Here is a 23,019-nt window from a genome sequence, read left to right as displayed (position 1 = left end):
GTAGTAACTTCACTCACCTTTCACCTCCTTAACTGTTCCTTTGTCTGTCTTTATTTTGCTTCATGAGCTCCCGTAGATGGACTTAGTGAAAAGCTCTCTACAGTGTTCAGCTCTGAATCTGACTATTTGTTGTGACATTTTCTCATCAGCCCTACCATTTACAAACATCTCTAATTTACTTTTTTCCTTTCTCATACTTACGGACTACTTGGTCTGTCCATACAAGACACTAACGAACTTACCCCTGAATCTGGCAAGATGTATGCAAACATACTTTCTCATTTGCAAGAGAAAGAATGTTCTCCTAGGATTTGGCTGGACACGGTGCTGGGCCACCTGGTCTAGGTCATGCTTTTCCCAGTAAGATTGGGCCAGATGATCCTTGAGGTCCCTTCCAACCTGGTATTCTGTGATTCTATATGACTGATTCTGTAGACTTAAGTTTTTATATGCTTTAGGGGTTAATGTAATTAGATAACTGTGTGCGGTTTTGGAAGAAATACATTGCTGTTTTTTATATCTGCTGTTCTGATGTTGCTGTTCTGTGTAGGATTCTGATGATAGTGTTGGGCAGCTCAGTGAAGGTCAAAGACCAAGGCTGACTGAAGCAGCAGAGAGAATCCTAATGGGACATTCAGTTTATGTGGACCATCCAACAGGTCAGACTTCTGAGAACAGACCGCACCGGAGATTCCGTTCTCCATCTCCAGGGCAGCTTGTCCGAATTGGAGGTACAAGTAGGCTGTTATTTCTTCTCTGTGATATTTGTGTGGATTCTGAGGGTCTTCTACAACAGTATCTGAAATAATTTCAACGAATATGTTAACAAAATTAAAAATTTATAGGTGATTTCTGCAATGAAATGATTTTCATTTCTATTTTGAGAACTGAATTTAATTGAAGCCTTGCCTTCACTCTCCTTTGTCTATAGTATTCTGCAATTTGAACAAAAATCATGGCAAGTACCCAGTTGCCGATAGAAAAGTTGACTTGTAAAGTATGTATTTTATTCTTTTAAGTCAAATTCAGTTCTCAAAACCACTTATTTTAATCATTCTAGAAGTCAGTTTCCACAGGACAAGTATTAACACTGGCGGTTGAAGATCCTTCTTTCTGTCCCCTTACACAGCACACCTCCTCATTGGTTTTATCACTCCATCAAGATGATACTGCAGTGTCTCGTAACGGGCAGTGTATTTTAGCTTCATATATTCAGGGGCTGTAGGGATGCTGGGGAGGGACTATTCATTAGGGACTGTAGTGATAGGACAAGGGCTAACGGGTTAAAACTTAAACAGGGGAAGTTTAGATTGGATATAAGGAAGAAGTTCTTTACTGTTAGGGTGGTGAGGCACTGGAGTGGGCTGCCCAGGGAGGTTGTGAATGCTCCATCCCTGGCGGTGTTCAAAGCCAGGCTGGACAGAGCCTTGGGTGACATGGTTTAGTGTGAGGTGTCCCTGCCCATGGCAGGGGGGTTGGAACTGGATGATCTTAAGGTCCTTTCCAACCCTAACTATTCTATGGTTCTATGATTCCTATGGAAATTCTTTTTTCCCCAGATGAGGGTAGCTGAGGCATACAACTAATGGCTTGCACAAAATATTGCAGGGATGAGTTGCTATGGTAAAGCAGTAATTTATTTTTTTCAGTTGAAAACAGTCATGTAGCCAATGCTGCATCCTTCCTCTCCCTTATTTTTTAATCCCAGTTTCTCTGTTGTTATCTGAAAATCAAGTTTAGAAGTACCTTTTCAGGTGTGTATAGGGGAATGCCCTGTGCTTTTACATCTGTAATAATCCAATACTGAGTTGCATTGCATTCTGATGATTTTTAACTTAGCTTCTCTCCCTGCCCACCAATGTATACTGTGCTGGAAACTGGCACAGTATTCATTCACATTGCTGAGGAAATAACATTGTAGGATCTGCTTTCAAAACAAGATTTTCTTCATATTAGAGAGGAACAGAAAATCTTGTGTCCAAGTCCTTTCGATAGTGAAGTCAACACTGAGTAGGAAACAATCTGGTTTTGGAGGTGGGGAACGGGGTGGAGGAGGAAGAAATGCTCTGTGATTACTTCCACTTTTCTTCCAAATCTTTTTTATCTGCCCCCTGGTATGGGAGATTATATGTCCTTCAGTCTATTGCAGGTTAGGACTAAGAACTATTCCTTGATAGCCACAAGAGTTACAACACAGGTCCATAATTTTATTTTATAATTATATTTAGGGGTAATATTAAATAAGTGCTACACCAGTAGATTTCAAAGTTCACATATTTCAGGGTGTGTGTCTCTGTACATTTAAGCTTGCAGTGGATGATCAGTTTCTCTGTCAGAATGAGTCACAGATAAGACTGTAAGAATTCTGGGGATTGTGTGTCTATGGGTATCTTCAGTTTTGTGAACGGTTTTTATTTGTATCATAGAAACATGATGTCTGTTTATAGGATGGAGCAGGTGTTGTTTGTAGGTATATAACAGCACCTTGATCAGTCTTTCATTTATAAAGCCTTGTTTTCAGTGCCTGAAGTCATGAACATAAAAACCATCATGCAAATGAAATGTGGCACATACAGTCTTAAAGTGAACAATAATTACAGTTAATTAAACAATGATTATAGTTAATTAGGCTTAAAATTAATTCTTTGGCTCTGTATGATAGCAGGAGACTAAAGTTAGTTCATGAGCTATCAGTACATTTTTCATAAAGACGGCTTTACATACTTGCAGGCTGCAAAAGCATGATAAATGATGGGCTATATAGCAAATTATCCCTTTTAAAAAAGACAATGTGCCGGTTTCTTTTAATTCAGACAACAGTGAAACATTTTCATGAAGAAGCTTTTCAAATCTCTTTCCAATATGTGTGCTAAAGCTCATAAAACATATACTGGTATGATGAGCTGTACAGCTTTGAAGCTGCCATAAATGCTTGCCATGTTAGAAATCTACAGATGATAAAACTGATTTATTTTTTCAATTTCCACAGACATGTATTTCTTATTTCCCACAAGAACAATTTAAAGGTTATACAATGAGCCATGTAAGGAGGAAGTAATTCACTTTAACATTGTATGTCCCATTACTGAATCTTGAAAGGTTCCACATCTTGCCATGAGTTGACTGGGACATTAACGGTCCAGTCCATCAAGGAATTTTTTTATTTTTATCTTTTGGCAGAAATTCTTGGAGATGAGGATACAGCTCATGGTCCAATGCTTATGGCTGAACTGGAATTGCAACCGGTTTCAAATCCTGTTCTGCAAGCAGCCCAGTCAAGCCGCAGAGTGACATCTCTCTCAGAGGATCTGTCCCAGGTAAACCTAAGGATCTTTTCTATGACTAGTCAGAAAGTGCAAACTGAAACCCAGGAAAATAAATTTTCCTGTTTCACTATGGTGACTGACAACTCAGAACTGGTGCATTTAAGATACACATTCAGCTTAGAAACTGAAGTCAAGACTTCATGTGTGCAATAAAAATGGTTGTGTTTACTGTGACAGAATCCTTACAATATGCTTTCTATTAGGGTCAGACCTTTTTCTGTGCTTCCTCACAGCTTCAGTAGTCTCACAGGCTCTAATACTATATGTAGCTCAGATGAGGCATTCCAATGTTTTAGGGGCACAGTGCTTCAAATACAGAAGAATAACATGATGGATATATGGGAGAGGAAGCAACAATGGAGGTTCGGTCTCACAGAATCATAGAATAGTTAGGGATGGAAAGGACCTTATGAATTGTAACTCTTTTTCAGCATTTCAGGAGCATCATTTATCCTATTAGGAGAAGGGTTAGAAAGGCAGTAATGATGATGTATCTCAGAATACTTGAAGGTAGATAAATACCCTATTGATTTCTGCTTGAAACGTATAGGGTTAATCCATTGCTACTTTATTAGTGTGTGCTGTTACCTAGAGATGATGGTTTGCTTGCTAACTAAAGATAAATTTAAATGGTGAGTGGAAAAAGCTGAAAATGAGCCAGGAGACTGCTCTGTATTATGATAAGCTTCACAGTATGTTTGAAAGTAGCAATACACTTACCTTAGTTGCTATGTTCCTGAATGCATTCTGTCCTTCCCTGATGTTCTTTCAATGTTAAAAATAACCTAAAGTTGACCTGTCTTGTGGTTTTATGTTTTGGAGCTTTGATGTCTGTCATGCCATGGTGTCTGAGCAGTTCTTAAATATGTCACTTCAGATGAGAAAAAGGATTTTAAATGTTATACCTTTTTCACTTTGAGATTACCAGAACATATTATTTCTTTGAATGATTGTTCACAGGCAAAAGTGGATTCTATTAAAGCACTGTGTCTGTTGGAGTGAGCTCATATCCTTGTTATTGCTTCACAAGCCAAAAGTAAAAAGGACAGAGAGGGTAAACCATGTTTTCTTCTTTTAGCACCATTAACTGTGGTAAATAACACAGTGATACCTACATCTTGTGCTCTGGAGAATTAGCTGATTTTGTTAGGATTTATTTTTGTTTGCCTGGGTACAGGCAAATGATAATATACTATGTGTAAGATTGCCTATTACCCATAGTCTTACCTATGCAAGAAATGTAGTGTGATCTGACAGTGTCTTTCTTAGAAAATATACAAATAGTTATATATTATCTTTAGAAACTTTCTTGCATCTGAATCTGTAGGGTAGGTTTTTTTTGCCTGCAGATATGTAAAACTCATTCTTCTTACAAACCAGCCAAACAAACCCCTGAACCCCTGGTCAGTTTTGGTTTTTTCCCCCAAACAAAAGAATCTCTTCCCATAAGTGGGTGTTCCTGACGTAAGCCCATGAGAAACATCAGCCCTGTTTCTCACTGGCTAATTTTTTAGTTTTCCTGTGTTGTGACCATACCTGTAAGTATACCTTTAATCACAGAAAATGTCTATCCTGAATAGGGCAAAACCAAGCTCCATAAGATCCTCTACTAGATCCATATATCCTTTTCTGGAAAGACAACCACCACCAAAAAATGCCTGTACCAGATGACTTGAAGGCTTGCTTTGACAGCATCTATCTACCATCTAACAATGATGATGAACTTTTCCCTTAGTTTCAATTAGGGATGGCATCTGTCTTCAGATCTGCAGCTTGATCTGCTTTGTTACTTGCCTTTAGGAAACAGATTTTCTTGTAATACAGTATCAGCTAATAGAGCAAGAGATACTCAAGCTTCCAGAATGATTCATTGTATGCAATGTTTAAGGCAGTAATCACTTTAAACTTCTTAAAAGATTTCCACCCAAGTTATTCACTGACTCTCACATCAGTTGTTTCACATCTAAATTTCAGCTCTAGGCAGTGTTTGCCTTCATTGAAATGAAACTGTATCAGCTATGTACAAAGCCAGAAGATGAGTCTGTTTAGGAGCAAAACTAGGTTTTTCAGGATGTTTGCCAAGAGATCTGAAAAAATACATGGTATTTCAGATGGTGTCCAGCTGGGCCTTGGGTTTGTTAGACCTTTGTTCTGATGTAACTGGGAACAATCCTCCTGCATCTTAGGGTTTGTTGTGACAGATCTTGGGTGTTTTCTGTAGTCTGTCTGAGCAGGATCCTCATTTCAGGGAGGTTGTGGGCAGTGATGTGAAGCTGCCATATACATGCTGCTTGTTCTTTCCCTGGGACGGGTGTGTACATCAGATTTTGGCCAAGAGAAAGAACATTGTCTTTTCATGTAGGGCCAGAGCATTTAGTCATGAAAAGTGGAGTCTGTGTGAGCACTTGCTGCAAAACAAATGGCTTAAGTCATACAGGAATTTTCTTATCTATGCAGATTCCTTGGCTGCTCCTCCACTTCTGGCATTGGGTTTTTTTTTTGAGATTTATTTATACTTTTAGCCACTGTTAGACAGAATGCCAGACTAAATGCATCTTCAGTTTGACCCCTTCTGTCCATTCTTGTGCAACCATACGGGAATTGACTGTTACTTGTGGCCACTTTGCCCTTGTGTTTTTAGCATTAAGAAGAAAAAGAATGACTAGGAGGAAGCTGGGCTCTTCCTGTTCTAGATGAAGCATTTTGAACATGGGAGGTACATGAACATTGAAGTCATATTTGTTTGGCTAAACATTTCAAAGATGGTTAATCTGAATAATTTTAAGACCCAAACACATTGCTGAAATCTTAGAAAACCAGTTGCAAAATATTTTTATAATGTTCTTATGCAAGTATGAATGTTTTTATACAATCAACATTTTTTAAGTGGGATTGTCACTTTGGTATGTATTCTCATTAGGTTTTATTTTTAGTATTTCAAAATACATGGTGTTTTTAATCTTCAGGAATGCGTAATTGTAATCTATGAATCTATGTATTATCTCTCAACTTCTGTTTGCACCTTGTTTCAGTTTAAGCTGGTTTTTGATTTGTCCTATTAAAAATCCAAACCAAAGAAACACTTCAGATCTACTCATGAATATGCTGTTGGGTTGCTTACATTTAATATTCTGTAACAGTGCTGGCTTCCAATCACATCTCCATGAGACCCTCCTTCTTTCAGAAAATCATCTCAACTCTTTTATATCTTGTCAGCTTTAAATGATGAGCAGAGTTGATCAACATCGTGGTGTGTAGAGATGCCCAATTTAGTACTAGTCCTAACTGGTCTGTCTGTCCACATAGTGCCTTGTGCAGATGCTAGCTCGATCTCAGGTGCATGTAGTTCACTTTTGTCAGCTTATGCTTACTGTTGTGTCGGTGAGGTTGTGTTGGCGTTTGTTAGAAATTATATGCTATCTACTAGTGTAGCCCTTTCTGTGCTTTGTTTAATGGGGAGAGTAAACAAGCATTGAGGAAAAGACAGTGCCTGAATGGTGTATGGTTGTTTTTACCCCTGATTTTTGCCACACTGGCTTAAATGATCGTGAAGTACATGAGAAGCAGTGTCATCACTGTTGAGATTTCTGTTATTGTCGGTGACAGTTGTTAGCTGAAAGAAAAGGGAAGCTCTGATTGCATAGTTGGCACTATGCTTATTCATTGCCAGACATAAAAATTGTCTTCATTTATATTTTTGGCTCTTAGTTTCAGTTGTGACCTCCACAGCAGTGGATGGTTTCTCTTACAGAACTGAAAAATACTTTCCTATTATTTCTTTTTAGCTTTTGGGAAGCAAAATACCACTGGTACTGTCATCAGATCTTCAAAAGAACAGCAGTGCCATTGCTTCTCAGATCTATAATTTTCCCAGAATTCATACAGTAATTCTGTCCATAGGCTCCAAATGCTCTGTGATATGCAAAAATTTGTGCTCTTTCTTGTGTTCCTCCTTCTTTAGGAATCTTCATTAAAAAAACCCTTTATATTAATCTACAGAATCAACAGAATAACTGATGAAATCAAATTTTTCTATCTTAGAGAATCATAGAATCACAGAATGGTTTGGGTTGGAAGGGCCCTTAAAGCTCATCCAGTCCCAACCCCCTGCCATGGGCAGGGCCACCTTCCACTAGACCAGGTTGCTCAGAGCCCCGTCCAACCTGGCCTTGAACACTGCCAGGGGTGGAGCAGCCACAGCTTCTCTGGGCAACCTGTGCCAGTGCTTCACCATCCTCACAGTGAAGAACTTCTTTCTGATATCTAATCTAATTTTACCCTCTTTCAGCTTAAAGCCATTACCCCTTGTCCTATCAGTACATGCCCTTGCACAAAGTACCTCTCCAGCTTTCAGATGCTTAAGAATGCCTATGTCTTCTAGGACTCTATGACTCTTGTTTTACACTTTTCACGTTTCCTGTATACATGTGGTGGAATGTCTCTGGGCTACGATTCCTGTTCCAGTTAATACATAAGATAACAAATGTGCTTGACAAATACGATGTCTCCCTTTTTAACATGCAGAGTGTTTGTTGCTTCTAAGAATCTGTTTTCCTCAGGCATTGTTTCAGACATAGCATAGAAGAGCATTTCAGGAAGAGCAGAAAATGTTTCTTAAAACATGGTCATAAATTTTATACTTGGCATTGGCTTTCCAACCTGTGTGCTGAAATTTTTATTTTTCTTTTCAACTTTATCTTTGTAGTTAGGGGGATAATACCTAGGAAGAAGTCCTGGGTATTGAAGAAAGCCAGAGAAATCTTATGTTCTTTCTGCCACATATTTTGAGTAGAAATTGAAGGTCTCCTTGTGTCTTCAGGTCTAAATGGCACTTTGCCATACTTCCTGCTCCCAGGATGTTTGTCTAGAGGAAATAACACTGCAATAGGCTAATTCAGATTGAATTCTTTTGAAGTCAAAAGGAATGGAGAACAAGTGCATATCCTTTAATGAATCTTTAAAAATCTCTTTCTTGAAGCTCCACAAAATTTTTACTGTGCTTTTACATCAAAAGGTAGATTTGTAATATGATTTTAATGTTTGATATATAGGAAGAAAGCCAAGGAGCTGCACAAGTTGAGACTGTGAAACCCCGAGTTATTTATGTGAGAAGGAAGTCTGAAGAGATGCAACGAGAAGGTAAATCAATGTCAATAGGCAAATGTCTTTTCAGGTTAAGCCAGCCACACAGTTTCTCTCTCACCGTCCCCCCTGCCCCCCCTTCTTTCCCTCCCCCTGCTCTCGGAGGGATGGGGAGGAGAACCAAAAGAATGCAACTCCGAGGGTTGAGATAAGAACAGTCCAGTAACTAAGGTATAACACAAATCACTACTGCTACCACCAATGATAATAATGATAAAGAAAATAACAAGGGAATAGAATACAACACCTCACCACCCGCCGACTGGTAATTCACCCCACCCCGCCCGACCAAGCACCGACCAATCCCTGGTCCAACCCCGCAGTTCCCTAGCCCTTCTGGGTAACTCTCAGTTACATCCTGGGCATGACATGCTGTGGTATGGAATAACTCTTTGGTCAGTTTGAATCAGGTGTCCTGTCTCTGTTTCCTCCCAGCTTCCCCTCCTCCCTGGCAGACCATGAGACTCACAAAGTTCTTGGTCAGTCCAAACATTTGAGCAGTAAGTAAAAACATCAGTATTATCTGCATTGTTCCCAGGCCGAAAGTCAACAACACAATGCTGCACCAACTACTAAGAAAGAGAAAAAATGTATAGACCAATTCTTCCTTCAAACTCTTTTAGAATAATTCTTTGAACTTCCTCAATTTATTTTTTTTTTTAACATCTAATTGAATTATAATTCTGATGGAATTATTTTGTTTCAAATATTTCTAAGTTGTAAGAAAAGCCCTAGGTCAATGTTATTGGTCATGGGACTTAAGACCAATCATGGTTTACATATGAAGAAAGCTATGAATAATGTAAAGTTATGAATAATGCAAAAATGTTATGAATAATGGATAATTAGTGGAAAAGCTTACAGAACTGAAGTGGCACACCTTAGTGCATGTGTGTGCTTTGTTGTAGGCACATTTATGAACATGTGGTTTTAAAGTGGGTAGATAAAGACCTAATTTATTAAAAAATGGGGGCTAACTCTAATATTAGTGGAAAATATTGCAAGAACTGTATATTTCCTCTGGTATTCAGAAAATCCAAATTTCCTCAGGAAAGAGAATTCCTAGTAAGTTTAACATGACCTCTGAATTGCAAAAAAATTATGTAGCAGCTCTGCCTTGCAGGATCAACCTGTTCCCAACTTTAAGAGCAGTTGTAGGAATCTTCCTCCTCTTCTTCCTTCTAAGACTTGCTATTAAGCATCAGAGAGGGGGAAAGAGTGGGATAGTCTTTCTAACGCTGTACTTCATGATTTTACACTTTTGTCTCCAAGTCTTAATAAGGCAGCACTTTCAGCCTGTATCATTGATTAGGGTCTTAAGTGAGAGAGAGATTTAAATGGAGTAAAATATTTTTATTGAATCTGTTTTCTGGAATATTTATTAAAAAAAAAATAACTTACCTGTACTGTAATACAAAGTATTCAGGCGCAGTGCAATTATGTCTGTGTGTCAGATGAAAATGTTTGACCACGAGATGGCAGTAGTCAATTTTCTTCGAAACAAGAAGAAAAAGATGATTTATATACCAGGACAATTTAATTCTCATTCAAAGTATACGTATTTAACGAGCCAATAAAAATCTAGAGGATTTGCAAATGGAAGTAACTTGTCTGTCAGTTTTAACCGGAAGGTCTTGTCTCTATAAGCTTTACCACAGCAAACTTAATCAGGCAAAAAGTTGAAGGTAGAAATTAATAAGAATTATTTGAAAGAAAAATGAGAACTTGCAACATGATAAAAGAGTGTGTTTTCAAATACAACATTTTAAAGCTAAGCGCATCTGTTGCTGTAAGTTCAAAGCACCCTCTTGATAAAAACTTCATGTCAAATTGTTGCCTTCACTGAGATAGCAAGAGACAATGAGTACTTGCCTGAAAATGGAAAAGCAGTTCAGGGGCAGGACCATTTAGGTATTTTTTTGGGAGTTTAAAGGGTAAGTGATTGTATCAGCAATAGTGCTTGTAAAACCTAGAGCCCTGAAATGAAGTGTGAATTCAGGGTGTTGGGAGAAAGAGGAAATCATTTTGGACTTAGAGCTGGATGTAAAAAGAAAAAAAAAAAGCTTTTTTCATTTAATTGATAAATACATGACAATTATTTTTTTTTCATATTTTGTCTATGGTCATAAATATATATATGGTAGAAGTTTCTTTTGTTGTTTAAAAAAAAGTTTGTGGTCTAGAGTGAACATGTGTTTTTACTGAAAGAAAGTTGATTGATGTCTTCTAATGAAAGTTGAAATTCAGTAGGACTGTTACAATATCATGCCTGAAAGGGTAAGGTCTCCTGAAAGTTACAATTAAAAATAAACCCTGAATGTATTATTAATTGAAATGTGTGCCTTCTGTAGACATAGTGGAGACAGTGGTTTGAAAACATACATTTGTAGTATATAATATACATGCATATATATTTTTGGCTTTATTATACCATTTAATCTTTGTGCCATTCCTTCATATATCTTCATAAATTTAATATGATAATAATTGTTGTGGTTGGTGAATGCACATATTTCCAGAATGGAAGCATTTTCAGGCTTACATTAATATGATTCCAAATTTTTAAATTAAAGTGAAAGAACAGGTGGCACTCCTTGACTGTAGAGCATTTTTAAACTTTAATATGAACAGCTCAGAACCAAGAGATAGGTGTATCTTTACTTAATTATTTTTCTACAGCACAGCCACTCAAACTGTGACCTAGAGAGCACAACTTCATGACAGTAATTCCTTTTTATCTCTAGCTAGTGAATTATATTCAGTCGGCCATAACTATATGGGAAAGTAATATTGGGACACCAAGCAATTGGCTTTGTTGCCACAGAGAGATAGCAAAATTGCTTGTGGGAGGAGATGGTCTGTGCAATAAATGAATAAGAGGGCAAGAAGCCCTTAAAACAATCTGCATAAAAAATAAAGCTTCCAGAGTCGCTCTTCAGTATTGAAAATGGGCTACTTCTGTGTTAACACTGACATTATGCTGTATTGAAACCTTTAATACTGAAAATATGGCTATGACTAAATAATTTTTTGCTTCTCTTCTTCAGCCAGGAATTGCTCAGAGTTAGGTTTTGGGTTATTTTTTCATGAAACTATTGCGGCATGAGGCAAATCTCTAACAGATGCTTCAAGGAAGGAAGATAATTAGGATAAGGCTAAAGGTCTTTATTTTTTTTCTTGGAACTGGAGCTGTTTTTATCAAAACTTAATAACTAACTATTCTACTGAAAGTTTACTTTCTCCTCAGTATCCTGCTGTTTCTCTTTTTGGACTGAATTTCACTAAAGGCTTTTGCTAAAGACTGTCCATACCACCCTGAAAATAGCAGCTAATGAAGCAAAACAGAGCTTTTCTTTCACACTGTAGAGAGTACCATCACAGACTGAGAAGTAGAAAGAGTTTCCATGGCTTACATTGCTCCTTGAATTTGACTAATTTCTGAGAGATCTTGGAAACTGAAGTAATGAAATCAATTAGCTGTAATTACGACATTTTTCAGGCAAATGTCCTATTAGAGGTTTATGTAAGTTTTTTGGTGTTTCTTCAGAACTCTTACTTCTGCTCTATTTTGACTCTGGTTTTCTTATACAGTTGCCTCCCTGTGCTATCAGATGGCTCATTGACATAATTCAGTTAATACATTTTACATTTGGGCAAGTCAGGAAATGCAAAGCTGCATTTCCCACAGAAACTGTGTCTTGGCTATAAGTAATCATAGCTTTTAGGTGTACCAGGGGGTTTAGAACAGCAGTTCACAAAGAGTTTTCATTTGTTTTTTTTTTTGTTTGTTTTTGTACATATCCATAGCAGTTATATGATAACCCATGCATTAGAAAACATGCATCTGAGTAATAAGTATGCATTTTGCATAATATCCCTACAAAATCTTCAGCAGCTATGCTTGAGAGTTTCTAGTTTGAATTATTGTAAGTCATTATTTAGCTGTGTTACACTACATTTGGAACAGGAGTTTTGAATTCTTGGCTTTTGTAAATATTTTTATCTGTTATGAAAGTGCCATCTATATCTATGGTTGCTTCTTTCCTCACTCAGTTACTTTAGTTATTTTTCAGAGAAATGTTAAAACAAAAGTTTGATTTTATTATTTTTTTAATTTTTTTTTCGTAGCTTAAGGCAAAATCTTGTGTAGAATTGTTATTGTGGACAGCGATATCCTTCTGCTCTGGTTGTGTTCTGCTGCTTCAGCATATGGTCCTGAGAAACCAAGCACCAGGAGTTGCTGTGGGTTTCATGGGACTGTGCACATCCTTGCACTCACTTATCCCCAAAGAATCTTCTTCTTGTAAATGGTCCTCTAGTCTCCTAGACACGTCATTTCTTCCCCTTTTTTTTTTGTGCAAAAGGCGTGAACTACAGGCAGGTGAAGCACAAATCTCCCTGGTATGATTTTTAGACTCCTAGAATGTAATTTGATTTTTTTTGGGGCATCTAAGTTAATTGAAAATCAAGTAATCAGGTGAAGAAATGAACCCCCCCCAAAGAAAAAACAGCTTAAGCCTAAAGAAAACTGTACCACGCAGGCTCATACTGCCTTACGGTCTGAGGATTTCTTACTGATGGGCACAGTTGGGTAGAAGTCATTCTCCTCTGAAGTCCATTTCCACACCATGTGTCACCTGGCTTTTTATTTCAGGTCTACGTGCATCACTTGGCATTTTTTTTCTACTTTTAAGAGGTTGAGAGTTAGTTCTCCACTTTCTGTATGCATCTTTAAATGGCACAGAGGGATACAGTGCTCTCTCACTTCTGCAGTATTGTCAAGACATTTTTGTGACCTTCTGCTTTTGCTGTGGGAGGTATGTGCAAAGGTAGAAAACTTCCCTTTAGTCTTCCCTGGGTGCCTATACAGATGATACTTTACACCCATCATGATATCTGCACAGCTTTGTGTGTCTTCAAGTTTCCTTTGTACAGTCCACTTGAGAATCAACTTCTGCACCGTGCTGGATGTGTGTATGGTTAATCTTTAGAGGGAAGGTATTTTGCAATTTCCATGCAGAAAATAGAATAAAGCTGGGAGTCTTCCAGTGTGAGCTTAAAGAATGTTCCCACTTAGAAGTTTTACATTCAGGAGATGAGGCTGGCATCTATAGCCCCATTGCACAAGCAGGTGAAAGCAGATCAAGGTTATTTCTTTCTCCCTTTTGATTGGATCTTTGTGTTTAAAGTACACTTATTTTGCTGAGATTTGGGGTATATTCTTGTACCAAGTCCCTCCTCTGGTCTGTACACAGCAGCAGGAATTTTCACTGAAATTCCAGCACTAGTTTAGCTTTTTCTGTGGAAAGGGGAAATAAAAAACACCTTACTTGAAGTGACATATCACTACTTAAAAGATTACTTCCTATGGAGACTGTCATATACTTGGATTTCTTACTTGTCTTATCTTAGATTTACTGTGTCTCAAGGTAAATATCCAGAAATCTCATCTGATTCCTTCTTCAAGCCTAGATTTTAAGGGATTGCAGGTGATCTAGTCCTGTGCTGTCGCTCAAAGTGCATTATATATCTCATGAAGTTCAGGGCAGTGACAAAATTAAGCCTGGTATTTCACTTATAATGAGGGTTATAATGTACAAATAATGAAGGACCAGTCCCTTTTTCATATTGATAAGCTGAAAACCTGTGGTACTGCTGCATAAAGCATTTATCCAATGTACATTCTGGAGTTCATACAGCCTTTTTGCCTCAAAGTATCCTGTGGCATCCGCTATGCATGCCTGCTGAGCATCAGCTGTCTGTATCATGTCACACAGACACCAGAAGGTTCTGCAGATCTTCTATTTTTAAGTGTATCTTAATAACATAAAGGGTTTTACTACCAAATGTATAAGAATTTCTTAAAAAACAACAAAAAAATTACATTTGCTTTTCAAACGTTTGTGACTACCTGCAGGAATCAAAGCAGCCCAGACTACCAGGCAGTTCTGCTAAGCTGCATGAAGCATCACTGCTTTTTCCCTGCAGTGTGAATCAGTGTGGATTTCTGTATATTTCTTTTTTTTTTCTTTTTTTTCTTTTTGTCATCTTGGTGGTTTTGATTGGGTTGGGGTTTGGGTTTTTGTTTTTGGTTTTTTTTTGCTGGTTGGTTTGGTTTGGGGATTTTTTTGTTTGTTTTGGGGTTTTGGGTAGCTTGTGTCTCTTGTGACTAGGCATATTCTGGGCAGAGTTGTCATTAAAAGGAGAGTACTTCTTGCTGCTGCATATCCAGTCTGAAGAGTTGGAATGTACTAGCTGAGAGTCCTGAATTGTAGTTTCCACTTTGGCAGTCTACCTTTTGATCTTTCACCAGTTCCAGTTTCCAGTTGTATAAATCCACCTATTGTCAGCCTGTCTGGGGTGCAAGCTAGAATGTGATGCTTTTTCTTTTTGTAAGATTCTCGTGTGTTGGTGATTCAGCTGAAGTTGCTGTGCATTGCAAGCAGTGTATAGTCTCAGTAGCAAGTATTAAATACCATCTCAGATCTCCTGGATGCTAACACACTCCTCACTAGTCTTCTGAAATTGTTGTGCCAAGACAGTCTTTCTCACAGCCTGTATAGGATCTGTAAACACACTGGGATCTGACTGAAGCAGCTTTGTATTGTGTATTATGATTTGTATGCACTTTTAGAAACTTACAGTAATTGCTGTTGCCTTCATTGTAAAGAGCAAAAAATAAACACGCACAATAAACCCCCTTAATGGGCAGTGATCCCACTGGCACTGTTCTTGAGTAACTGAATAAAAGCAGATGGTAGCAAGCTGACTAGGCTGACCTGCTTTCCCCTTTCATGCAAACATTGCTTATATAAATGGGGGACACACACAAAAAATTAATGGGCTTGGGCAAGCCACCTAAGGACAGAGACTCCCCATGTACTTAATGCTTGCATCAGCCTGAGGGCTGTTTCCAGTTAACTCTTCTCTGGAGGGAGAAGTTTCTCACAAATTAGTGGTTCCACAGCTCTGAGCCCATGCTTTAATAAGAAAGAACTGATGTGCATCTAGAAAGTAAGCTTGCATAGCTGTTCTGTGGCCTGTGTGTTGTGGTAGGTCATAGAAAATGGTCAGAATAGTCTCCCCTGAACCTGCTACTCATTTATATACATGTAATTGAGTCTGAAGTCCCTTTACACATCATCTTCTGTCATAATATTGTGAAGAGGCATTTGATTTTTATGGTCTCGTACTCCTTTAATTCACATGTGTATTTGTTAGCAGTTATGGTAAATGAATTTTAATTGGAATTTTTAGTTCTAAACGATGTGCCTCACTATGTCACCCTAACAAGATGTATTGTAAGAAATAGCATTGTCTTTTTCAGCAGAGCATTTGGTTGGAGTTATGGGAATATGCAACAGCCTCTGTCAGAGATTACAGCCTGTAAAAGCAGTTTCCTCACTAAGATATGTTTATGCTGCTTAGTCACTATTGTTTTCAGCCTGGGACATCAGCCTGACTACAGCTAAGCTGGTTAGAAACTTTTCCAGCCATCTCAGGTAGACCTGCTGCCAACTTTGTGTTAGTTTTATTGGCAGGTGCTCTACCGGATCTTCTAGGATGACCACCCTTACTTGGATTAACAGTCATTTAAGAAGTCCTCTTATCTCACACTTCTTTTTTAATGTTAAAGTTATGTTTCTTTTATACAAGACACCAGTATCAGAGTGGGAAGTCTTTATACCTTTGGATGCTGGCAATACACTGCATGGGTACTGTATGTCACCATACAGTGATGAGTATTTCAAATGCATATTTCAACTTGGAGTAACATATATAGCACTATGATAGGAGAAATGTGGGCTTTCTGTCTTCAGTATGTGCTGAGTTTGTTTTATTTTTCTGGTTGGCAGGTAAGGCCGATGTTGCCCTTTATATTTCAGTGGCTTGTGGGTGTCTGAGAGCAGCACAACAAAAGGAAGAGCTTCTGCTTTCCCTGCTGTTTTGGTGGTTGTGGTCCTTGGGCAGAAGCAGCTGGACTCTCTTCAGCTTTACCTGTTCTTAAAGAGCTCTGAATTCAGCTTTTTTAAGCACTACTTAAAAACTGGAAGGAGCCAGTTGTTTGTGTGGGGAGTGGCTGGGTGGAAGAGAAATACTAGGACAAGAGTGTATATGCTGGCTGGAGGTAGCTTAATGTGAGTGATGAATAGCCCACAGATGCTGACTGTTTGCCCCCAAACCTATTTTATAGGGGAGATGGGGGATTTACAAAAGCTGTCATTCTCAGCCATTAAACGTTTTTCTTTTCCTGTTTTAATGTTTTGTGAATTTTTTCACTGCTAGCAGAGGTGAGACATAGCTATAAAGTTATTAATAAAACCTAACCAGCCAATAAAAGTGGGTATTTTGATGATTAGTGTCTGCAGTCAAATTGAAATGATACTTTTTTTCTTTTACTGCTTATTATATTGTGAAAGGGCTTGACTTACAGGCAGTTTTTATGCTCGTGAACAGTGTTGTCACCAAATACTATATTTGCTTCTTTTTCGGCATGCTTTAGGAGTAAACAAACCTTCTAATTTGTTCACTGAAGAGAGGCCAGGTTTTTGCAGCACCACCTTATTAGTAGTGATACAAGACTAAGTATAAATATGTTTTCAGTGCCCATGTGATGAATTTTTTAAGACTAGGACCCCAGCAAACTTTCAAATGAGGCAACAGTGTGGAGTAAATATCTAGGCTGCCTTCCAAATGAAGAATACTATAAAAGTAATCATAATGCTTCTCTTTGATAACATGCTGATTTTGAGAAATGCAGTATGCCAAAGTAGCTTTCTTCTTTAAAGTAGGGTAAGGACTGGTGAGTGAAGATTAAAGCCGTCATGCGTGACCTGTTGCTCACTGCTGAGGTTACATATGCATTTTGTAATAGTGTGAAATAGCATGCAAATGTAAAACTTGGTTAAGACATTATTCATCTTCACATAAAACTAATCTTGAGGGAAAATACCGCAAATTCTCATCTCTAAATTACCAGTTGCAAATGTGCTTTTGGTGACTGCATTTGCAAGGAACAGTAGTAAATGATGGAGATGGGTTAAAATCTGTCTGTGGACTACTGTGTTCTGGTTTTTATCATGAATGCTGTCATGCAAGGAAAAAGAAATACCTACACCTAGAAAAACTTCATTTAGATTTAGAACCTTTGTATCTGTATTATTGTTCTTCTTTAATCTAAAACTTACGTTTTGCTTTTAAAGAAGGAAGAACTGTTTTTAAGCACAGTTGTAAACAACCTGAGTGAAAGTTGTTGAGTGTAACACAAAATACGCAGCAATTCTACTTTGGCAGCAGGGAGGTAACTTTCTCTTTATATACGGCATGACTTTGACTTTCTATTAACTGTTTCTTTTTTAATGTCAGGTAAGCATGTAGTTTCAATACAAAATAATAAATCAACTCTACGTGAACAATGAAAATGTGTATCTCATGTTTTCTCGATCTGCTAGAATTACATTTATGTTTTGTCTCAAAATTATGCAGTCAAAGCAGGTTAGACTTAATATGTGATGATCTGCTGACCTCCATCTTAATTTAGGTTGTTACAGTAAAGTAATAATCTCAGCGTTGCATATCATGGCCTTGTTTTATGCGCTGTACATATTGCAAGAGTTAAGCAGAGCTGTGTTTGTTTAAAAACAGTATAACAGCTGTAGTTTCTGTCCTTGTCAGGCCATTGTTTCTTCAGTAGGAGTAAAAAGCATGGAATTTGTTGGCAAGTTGTTAATTTCTGGGTTTTTTTGTTTAGTTTGTTTTTATAATTCCATAATTACTGATCTTGAGAAAATTGTTTTATTTACTTAACAGTTGCCATTGTGCCCTGTTATGTAAGTCAAAATTATAAATGGGAAATATTTACTAGTTTGAGTTACAGTGTAAATACATGATTAACTTCTTAAAAGTGCATGTTGCTTATTTCAGTAATTGGACCCGCTCCTAGAGACAGGCAGGGAGATTACACAGGGAATGCTTGTTTCTGAAGATGAAGCTTCCTTCCTGATTAGAGAAAAGAAAGAAAAGAAAGGGGGGAGTAGTTTCCTGTTGAGTCCTCACTTTACCGGAGGCCCGGCAGTCATGCCTCCCCCTGCTCCAGCTGGCCTTTACATGCCGTCCTTTGTGGAGGCGTTCTCTGATGAACAATGTCCAAAACCATTTTTATGAGAGCAATTGGGTTTGCCTGCACAGGCAGACCTGGGATTTAAAGAGGTTTTTGCTCCTCTCTCATTGGCTTTTAAATGCAGGGCTACAACAGCCAGCATCTCTGAAGTTAAGGCTTGATAAAGGCTGTTCTGTTCCTAAGATTCATAATCTTCTAAAAACAGCCTAATGAAGAGACTAAACCCAAAATGCAGCGGTATGTAAAACATGTGTTCTGACCTCGATATATATGATGTGAAAAATGAATAGCAGCAGCACTGCAGGCAAAATCTTCTCTGCTACAGTGTGACAACCCACCCCTTCATTGGAGGTTTCAGGAATTTGGCTATGCTTTTGGAAATAAGCCTTATGATTCTGCTGGAGAGATGTTTTAGCTCAGGCAGAGCACAGCACACAACGGCTTTGTTGGAGTGCTGGCTCTGTGCTTATGGCAGGAAGCTAAACTAAAACCTTACTTTTCTACCTACATTATGTGGTGGTGGTTTTGTATGCAGGCTTGAGAACCACAGCAGCTGAAAGCTAGCACCACTTAAGATGACAATAAGGGTCTTACTTCATTAATTCAGTAAGGGTTTTTTTCTGTCTTTAAGGACAAACTCCCTTGCTTTCTCTGTCCACCGTGGGCTGTTAAATGGGAACCATGCATTCAGTTCCTTAAGCCAGCTGCTTTTTGCAAGTCTGCAAGGAAAGTTAAGCATTTACAAAGAGAAAACTTGTACACTTCTTGTGTACCCATCATAGGTCTGAATGATGTGTTCAGATGCTTACATCATGCATCACTGCTAGCTCAGACCATCAAGTGATCTTCAGAAGCAGTGAAGCTTAAGGGGATGTGTGGTGGTGTGCTAAAGCTGACGGGTCCCAGGATGGTGTGTTTTCATAAAGCATCTAGGACATCTGCATGTCACTGCATTTTGTAGACATTCTTGCTTGGGTATCCAGGTATGTGACTGTCTCTCAGAGCATGCCATCCAACTGTTCAATGCTGGTGTAGAGCACTGCAGTGCAGAGCCTGCCAGAGGGAATATTTTGGAGTCTATGAAAAGAAAGTTCAGATGTTTTTAGTCTTGAGAATGAAATTGCAGAAGGCCCTTAGAGGTCTGACTTATTGTGCAATCTCTGTAAGTAATTTGTAATCAAAATACCTTTGCACATGTCACTTTCATATTTCCTGTAATAAAACAGCAAGAGCAATTAAGATTTTGGACCATAATCATCTACAAGCTTCTAAAAATGCATGGGTTGGGGATTTTTTGAGTTATGGCTGAAATAGCCAATTTTAAAATTTTTGATTGCTTCAAAAAAAGTTTTGTCATCTATTTTAATAGAATTGTAACTGTAGTTTGACAAACAAAACTGTTATGTGATAATGTAATTGGTCTGAAGTTTACTTCTAAAGAAAACCTCAAAAAAAAAAAACAAAACAACAAACCTCAACCCTCCCCCCCTCCCCCCCCCAAACAACTAAGTAAGAAACCAGAACTCTTCACGAAACTGGAAGACATCTGTACTCTGGTAACCCACCATGTGACCTACTGGATTTTATGCATTTCAAATCAAAAAAGAATCAGTAAATGTACTGCTGTATGCATGCAAATGTGTCTAATAACCCAGTGCGCTATGTATCTATAATGCTGTTCTGACACGGTTCAGAAAGTTGTCTGTGGTCTTGGCATTCTTCAGGAAACATGAGATTAATATAGCTGCCTTTGTCATACAATTTTTTTCTTGTTTAAGTAGGTGTGTGAAGGCTTGTGCTACATAAATGAATTATATTGAAGACTTTGGAGGAAGAAGGGGCTTGTAAACGAGACTGAAATTAATGAATATAAAAATTAGAAATCAAAACTTTATGTTTAGTCTGAGGAGAAACAATTCCTGAAACCATAACCACATGGCTGTTTCTTGTTTGCATCAACTCTGGTTGACTGTTATTGTCTTCTGTTAATTCTCTGGGGCAGTGGCCTGACTTTGTTGAATGAGCCAATTGTTTTCCTTTGTGTTGCCCATCAAGTAAGTCCCCATCTGGTTTGTATCAGACTGTTTTCACAGCCAACAACTGCTGCCTTTTCTATATCCTGACACTTAAGGGCCCCATGCTATCAAAGCATTGCTGTGATAGCCTGTCTGGCTGGGCCCATACAGCTGTGCCTTGCAGCTTGAAACTATTACCCAAGTAATGGTAACTTAGAACTTGAACTGGCTCTTATTCCCATTGGTGTCGTGTGTACAGTGAACAGAATACATTTTTGTTGAACTTTGTGTTCAAAAAAAATATTCTTTAAAGCTCTCAGTTTATATGATTGGTTAGTTTTTAGTTTCTAGCAACTTCCTGTATCTAGAGGCAGTTTTTGTGTTCTTCTAAAACATTAATGAGTACAATACAAGCAATGTTTATTGAAGGCACTGTTGTTATTACTTACTTTTATGGTACATTAAAGCTCAGTAATTGAAAATTAAACAAGCAAATTATTCTTAATGAGGATTTTTTCTTATTGGATTTAGAATATGTTTCTAGGAAACTCTCTGTGCATGATGAATTTAGGTTGTGTGAATAATGCCACACCTTGGATACCATTCTACTCACTTTCCAAGCAGCTATCTAAAATCCCAGAGCAGTGAACAATGAGTCTGCATTAATCTGTTAATTTGTTGTCTCAAGATATAGGGAAGGATTGGATAACTCTATAACCTAGGCAGTTAACTATATTATAGTTTGCATTGCAGAATCACTGAGAGGCCTCAGGCACGACCCAGGCCCCTTTCTGCCAGGCTTCCTACATAGTAGGAGACAGTCCTGTTCTGAGGGACCTTGCAAAATGTGTGTTCTCTCCCTCCAAGATTTAAGGAAACCGAACATTGCATCATATAACAGTGACGTTCAAATACAGTCTGTGTAAAGAAAGATAATCTTTAAGCATTTGTTCTCTTCTGCTTCTGGTGGACCATGTAACTCTCAGTGTCAGAGTAATGATGAGGAGAAACATAATCGCCAACTGTATCTGTACTGAATTTTAAATATATTCTGGACTCAGTTCTTTCATGGTATTTAAGAGAGTTTTACGACTTTTGACAAGGGCACATAGGGATAGGATAAGGGGGAATGGCTTTGAGATTAAAAAGGGCAGATTTAGATTACATATTAGGAAGAAGTTCTTCGTTATGAGGGTAGTGAGGCACTGGCACAGGTTGCCCAGGGGAGCTGTGGCTGCCCCATCCCCAGCACTGTTCAAGGCCAGGTTGGATGGGGCTTTGAACAACCTGGTGTAGTGGAAGGTGTCCCTGCCCATGGCAAGGGGATTGGAAGCAGGTGAGCTTTAAGGTTACTTCCAACCCAAACCATTCTGTGATTCTACAGATACTTGCAGGGTAGGTGTTACTGAACGTTGGAGTACATTTGTGTATATGTAACGTGAATGAATTTGCTTCAAGTAAAATACTGGGGAGCCATTAAATTCCATGAGACAGATGAGAGATTTTTTTGCCTTTGTGCTTTTCTACTGGTACACACTGGGTGTCAGACTGTGGCAGATTAGGATTGTGCTAAATAATTTGGTTTATGTCTTTGTCAGGTATATGGAGGGTTTGCAAAAGCTACTTTCTTATGGAGCTTTCCATAATTGCTCTTCTTACGAACTCTACAACTCCTAAATTCAGGAGTTGCAGTATGAGCTCGAGAGTGGTGATAAGACCCAGGCACCTATGCTGTTCACCTGCACAACGTGCAGTAGTCCATGGCTCTGCAAGGAAGCTGTTCTCACACATGCTGACTGTATTTCTGTACACACTCCTTTGCAGTGCAGATTTCCCTGTATTCTGGCCAGGAATATTTAAACCCAGACAACTGATAAATGATTTTAATTCAGGCTGCTTACAAGCTATACTAATCAAGACTGTGGTCCAAAGCAATGAAGAAAATTATTGATGAACTGAGTGCAAACCAGGTTTGGCACCAGCAACTTGAACTGGGAAGAGTGAATGTCAAAGAGCTGCAATGCTTTCTAAAATAAGTTGGCAGCAGATACTAGAAGGAGTTGTCACCATCAGTTAATGCAGCCAGCATTCAGAATTCCAGCTTGTGTGTCATGCAGCTTCAGAGGTAAAGAACATCTGCTCAAATGAGAACCTAATGTGAAGAAGTGTGTTCAGCATCTCAGAAAGCACTGCTTGGCTGCTGCTCACAGATTTGTGCAGAGCAGCTCCCAGGTTGCTAAGAACAGTTGGTGGTATCACAGTTGCTGCTGAGGAGCCGCTGGTAGGTCGTGCAGTCTTGAAGAGGCACAGTGTTGCTGGCAGCAGCCTGCAGTGTTTTTCCTGCTATTTACAGCAGTTAGCAGAGATGGAGGTGTGTATCATATTAAAATCAGTAGCGATGTGTCCAAGAGAAAGT

General features: G+C 38.4%; 1 protein-coding gene across 7 annotated transcripts in view; it reads left to right on the top strand.

Annotated features, from left to right (window-relative positions):
• Nucleotides 1-23,019, top strand: part of KIAA0586 (KIAA0586 ortholog) — a 74,261-nt gene that overhangs the window by 39,794 nt on the left and 11,448 nt on the right. For 3 of the 7 annotated variants that reach the window (XM_062635645.1, XM_062635647.1, XM_062635643.1), the window contains 4 exons: nucleotides 551-731; nucleotides 3,181-3,317; nucleotides 8,378-8,465; nucleotides 16,325-16,821. In XM_062635645.1, the coding sequence (XP_062491629.1) occupies nucleotides 551-731; nucleotides 3,181-3,317; nucleotides 8,378-8,465; nucleotides 16,325-16,476 (558 nt within the window). In that variant the 3' untranslated portion in view covers nucleotides 16,477-16,821. Of the gene's footprint in view, nucleotides 1-550; nucleotides 732-3,180; nucleotides 3,318-8,377; nucleotides 8,476-16,324; nucleotides 16,822-23,019 lie in introns of those variants that run through there. The other 4 variants (XM_062635648.1, XM_062635644.1, XM_062635646.1 and 1 more) reach the window with 4 other exon arrangements.

The sequence above is a fragment of the Pezoporus occidentalis genome, unplaced genomic scaffold (genome assembly GCF_034315485.1).
Source record: "Pezoporus occidentalis ecotype Australia unplaced genomic scaffold, CSIRO_AGI_Poc_V1 ctg46, whole genome shotgun sequence".
Classification (NCBI taxonomy): Eukaryota; Metazoa; Chordata; class Aves; order Psittaciformes; family Psittacidae; genus Pezoporus; species Pezoporus occidentalis.
The sequence above is the reverse complement of the archived record's forward strand: the minus strand, read 5'-3'. Positions and strand labels throughout refer to the sequence as shown.